General features: G+C 38.5%; 1 protein-coding gene across 2 annotated transcripts in view; it reads right to left on the bottom strand.

The window, feature by feature from the left end:
• The window catches only part of IFT88 (intraflagellar transport 88), a 116,787-nt gene extending 114,672 nt beyond the window's left edge, over positions 1 to 2,115 (bottom strand). Inside the window, exons 1-2 of one of the 2 annotated variants that reach the window (XM_011976522.1) lie at positions 1,984 to 2,115; positions 673 to 768 (exon numbers count right to left, since the gene is read on the bottom strand). In XM_011976522.1, coding sequence (XP_011831912.1) covers positions 673 to 762 — 90 coding nt within the window. In that variant the 5' untranslated portion in view covers positions 763 to 768; positions 1,984 to 2,115. Of the gene's footprint in view, positions 1 to 672; positions 771 to 1,983 lie in introns of those variants that run through there. The other variant, XM_011976523.1, reaches the window with a different exon arrangement.
• Between the last annotated feature and the right edge of the window lie 3,109 nt (positions 2,116 to 5,224).

The following is a 5,224-nucleotide window of genomic DNA, read 5'->3' on the forward strand; positions in this document are numbered from 1 at the left end:
GTTATACCTGATGTAAATGACGAGTTGATGGGTGCTGACGAGTTGATGGGTGCAGCACACCAACATGGCACAAGTATACATATGTAACAAACCTGCACATTATGCACATGTACCCTAGAACTTAAAGTATAATAATAATAAAAAAAAAAACTAAAAGAATATAATCAAATTGTTTGAAACACAAAGGATAAATGCTTGATGTAACAGAAACCCTATTTACCCTTATGTGATTATTACACACTGTATGCCTGTATCAAAATATCCCATATTCCCCATAAATATATGCACCTACTATGTACTCACAAAAATTAAAAAACAAAGAAACAAAAAAAAAACAAGACATTTCAACTTTAGAATTTTTTTTAAAACCCTAATTTTAAATACCTTCAGGTGATCGAAGTCTTTTACACATTTGGACAGCTAGTGCTGAAGAATACAAGTATATATAATTCATCTTAATTCATTTTTGTAACCTGTCTCATGATCTTTCCTTCTGCTGCAATTATTATTTTTGGTGGAAGTCAGTAGAATCTTCTGTAATAGCACTTTTCTAGGTTTTTGAATCAGCTTATTTAATCTAAAGCATAATAAAGTAGAACTCTCAAATTCACAGTCTTCATAAACCACCTGGTTAACCAAGACCAATGTAAAAAAACAACTAGTTTTTGTTACCTCGACATCATAGATTGGATTGTAGTCATTATAGCCGGAATAAAGATCATCTTCATCTGTCTCTGGAGCCAGGTGCACATTTTGCATCATTTATACCTAGGAAAAATTGGCAGTGTAAATATGTTCTTGGTATAAGAAATATATATATATTTTTTGAGATACGTCTTGCTCTGTTGCCCAGGCTGGAATGCAGTAGCACAATCACGGCTCACTATAGCCTTGACTTCTCTGGCACAAGTGATCCTCCCACCTCAGCCTCGCTGGTACTACAGGCTTGTGCCACCACACCCAACTGAGTACGAAATTTTTTGTAAAGATGGGATCTCCCTATGTTGCTCAGGCTGGACTCAACCTCCTGAGCTCAAGTGATCCTCTCACTTTGGCCTCCCAAAATGCTGGGATTACTAGCATAAGCCACCATGCCAGGCCAGAAATAATTCTTAATTCCAATAAAGTATAACTATTCAATAACATTTCTGGTCAAATTTATCTATATATATTTTCAAGGTTTCAATTTTTTTCACATCAAATTCCCAAAACTAGATGTCAAAACATTAAGTTATTGCCCTCATTTCACATTGATTTCACAACCACGACACTGAAAGAACAGTGACAGGCACTAGAGGGGGGTACAAGTGATTGTCCTGATTTTCATGGAGCTCAGTATCAAGTGTAGAAGAAAGGTATGCAATAGTCAATTAAAATGCAAGGCAGAAACCACCATATACCCATCAGAATGTGTAAAATTAAAAAGACCAACAACACATAATGTCAGCAAAGATGTAGAGCAACCAGAGTCCTCACACATTGCTGATGGGAGTGTAAAATGATACATTTTGGGAGAAAAGTCTTGCAGTTTCATAAAATTAACATGTACCTTTTATGACCCAGCAATTCCACTCAAAAATTTTTACTCAAGAGAAATGAAAACATATGACTACAAAAAGATTTGTATAAGAATGTTCATAGCAGCTGTCGACCTAAAGGAAGGAATTGAGGCATAAAATATAATTCTACAAAGGTTACTTGAGCCAAAATGAGGATGGCTGCCTGCCCAGAAGACTCAGACTTCATAACCCTGAGCAGGCGCTCCCTTTGGCCTTTGTTTCAAGCAGATCCTTAAAGGCAAAAAAGTGGGGCAGGCAGTGGGCTGGTACAAAGCTGTCTGTCAGAAATTCTCACTGGTTTACGAAAATAATGTTGATTAGTGATTGGCTACATTGTATGGGTTATAGTATCCAGATGGTGACGTTGTTAGATTAATTTACAGCTACTTGTGGCAATAGCAAGCAAGTTTCAAGATATGATTACTTAGCCCAAGAAGGTAAAGGAGATGTGACTGCTGTTTCACTCCCACGCCTCTCTGGACCTGGTAATTTAGAGGAGACTCTCATTCTTCAAATTAAACCTTTCTTTTCTTTGCCACAGCTTTATTCATAATACCGAAAAATAAGAAACAAACCAGACACCCATCAGTAAAATGGACAAGCAAAATGTGGCATACTTACACAATGAAGTACTATCCAGCAATAAAAAAGAATCCCAATTATGCTGAGTGAAAGAAGCCTTACGTAAAGCAGTACATTATGCACTGTTTTCTTTACACAAAGTTCTCAAACAGACAAAACTAATTTATAGTAGAAAACCATCAGAACTGAGGTCGCTTCTTGGGGATGGGGGGTAGGGAATGAATGGAAAAGGACACGAGAGAATTTTCTGGGGCGATGATAAATGTTCTATATCTTGGCAGGGGTTTGAGTCACACAAGTGTATGCATTTGTGAAAACTCAGCAAACGTACACTGAGATTTCTGCTTTGTAATTTTATCTCAAAAGAACTATAAACAAATATTGAACTGTATAATTGATATGCAAGCTGGTATTTCAGGGAAAGTATAATAGCTGTAATTTAGCTTAAAATACATAAAATAAGACGGCTTTGGCCGGGCGCTGTGGCTCACACCTGTAATTCCAACACTTTGGAAGGCCAAGACAGGTGGATTACTTGAGGTCCAGAGTTTGAGACCAGCTTGGTCAACATGCTGAAACCCTGTCGCTACTAAAAATATAAAAACTAGCAGGGCATGGTGGTGCATACCTGTAATTCAAGCTACTCAGGAGGCTGAGGCATGAGAATCGCTTGAACCCAGAAGGCAGAGGTTGCAGTGAGCTGAGATCATGCCACTGCACTCCAACCTGGTTGACAGTGAGACTCTGTCCCTCTAAAAAAAAGATGGCTTGATAGATGGATTGAGAGATAGGTAAATGGATAAGTACATGATAAAGCAACTATAGAAAAAGGTTAATGGTGGAATCTAGGTAGCAGGAGTAACATTCACCATAAAATTCTTTAAACCTTGCTGCATGTTTGAAAATTTTCATAACGAAATGTTGAGGGAAAAAAATGAAAGACAGAAAAAAAAGATATCAAAGCAAAGTGAAACAGAAGAGTAAAAGCTGATCATACAAATTGAGTCATTCTTCTCACACCCAACTAAAACAGAGTCAAGAAGCTGGTGTGTGTTGGTGGGGAGGCACTCAGGACGCACAACATTGCTTAAAGAGTGGCTGCTGAAACTGGCTGCTATAACCTGAGGCCAATTTTATTTATAGCTGCTGAGATAACTTGCTGCAAACATAGGACTAATTCTGGCCACCACAGCTACCCACCAATTAGAACTTGCCAGCTTCCCAGAACCTCACTAGTTTCAGTGAACTTTCTCAAAGAGCACTACATAACATTTCTCCTTTTGATAAAAAAAACTTTCTCTTTGTTCTTTGGACATACCAAAGACCACCTGGTCCTCAAACTGCAATTCTTTCTTCCCAAATAAAAACGTAATTTTTATTTGGGAAGAATAAAAATAAATTTCTTCTAATGGCAGCTCTCCATGCCTCCCTTCCCTTTCCCCAGTCCCTGGTAACCATTAATGTATTTTCTGTCTGTATGGATTTGCCAATTCTGGACATTTCATGTTAAGGAAATTACACAATTTTAAATTTAAATTTCAGCTGGGTGTAGTGGCTCATGCCTGTAATCCCAGCACTTTGGGAGGCTGAGGTGGGCAGATCACGAGGTCAGGAGATTGAGACCATCCTGGCTAACGCGGTGAAACCCTGTCTGTACTAAAAAATACAAAAAATTAGCCAGGCATGGTGGCAAGCGCCTGTAGTCCCGGCTACTTGGGAGGGTAAGGCAGGAGAATGGCGTGAACCCGGAAGGCAGAGCTCACAGTGAGCCAAGATCACGCCACCGCACTCCAGCCTGGGCAACAGAGCAAGACTCCATCTCAAAAAAAAAAAGGTAAAATTTCAAGATTCATCTCTACATTTTGACTTGGACAGAAGCATGGAGAAATGAAACTACCATATAGATATACTGTAAATCTAATAATTACTAAAGAATCTGGCAAGGATTCTTGGAAGTATCATTCAAATCAAGTCAATATTTTAGGCAATTTGAGGGGTGGGAGGTGGAGGAGGGCTAATTACCCAAGAAATGTAGTATTGCTAGTATCTAAGAAATGTATTTTCTTTAAAGCAAATATATATTTTCTTTAAGACCTGTACATTTTAAGTTCACCAGCAAATTCCTAAGAAATTTTCAGGTTAGGCCGGGCACAGTGGCTCACGCCTATAATCTCAGCACTTTGGGAGGCTGAGGCGGGTGGATCACGAGGTCAGGAGATCGAGACCATCCTGGCTAATATGGTGAAACCCCGTCTCTACTAAAAATACAAAAAAATTAGCCAGGCATGATGGCAGGCACCTGTAATCCCAGCTACTCGGGAGGCTGAGGCAGGGGAACTGCCTGAACCTGGGAGGCAGAGGTTGCAGTAGGCTGAGATTGCGCCACTGCACTCCGGCCTGGGTGACACAGCCAGACTCCATCTCAAAAAATAAATAAATAAAAATAAAAATAAAAAAATAAATTTTCAGCTTAATCTTTTTCTCAGCATAATACCATACATATGTGGCTTCTCACAACCTTTAAAAATTATTTACATATTTTAAGTACTAACAAAATTAGTTTTGAGCTATAGTTTGTATACTATACAATTTAACTTTTCAAGGTACGTAATTCAGTGGTTTTTAGTATATTCACAAGGCTGTGCAACCATCCCCAGTATGTAATTCCAGAACATTTTCATCATCCCAATAAAGAAATATGGGGCCTGTTAGCAGCTCTCCATGCCTCCCTTCCCTTTCCCCAGTCCCTGGCAACCATTAATCTATTTTGTCTCTATGGATTTGCCAATTCCGGACATTTCATGTTAAGGAAATTACACAATATGTAGCCTTTTGGGTCTGGTCTCTTTCACTTAGCATAATGCTTTCAAGGTTCATCCATGCAGTAGTATGTATCAATATTTCATTACTGTTTAAGGCTAAATAATACATCTACAACATTTTGCTTATCCATTCATTAGTTAACGGACGTTTGGACTGTTTCCATTTTTTGACTTTTATGTATAACATCACTATGAACGTGTGTGTACAAGTTTTAGCATGGATATATATGTTCAGTTCTATTGGGAATATATCTAGGAAAG

This window comes from Mandrillus leucophaeus, unplaced genomic scaffold, assembly GCF_000951045.1.
Source record: "Mandrillus leucophaeus isolate KB7577 unplaced genomic scaffold, Mleu.le_1.0 Scaffold168, whole genome shotgun sequence".
NCBI lineage: Eukaryota > Metazoa > Chordata > Mammalia > Primates > Cercopithecidae > Mandrillus > Mandrillus leucophaeus.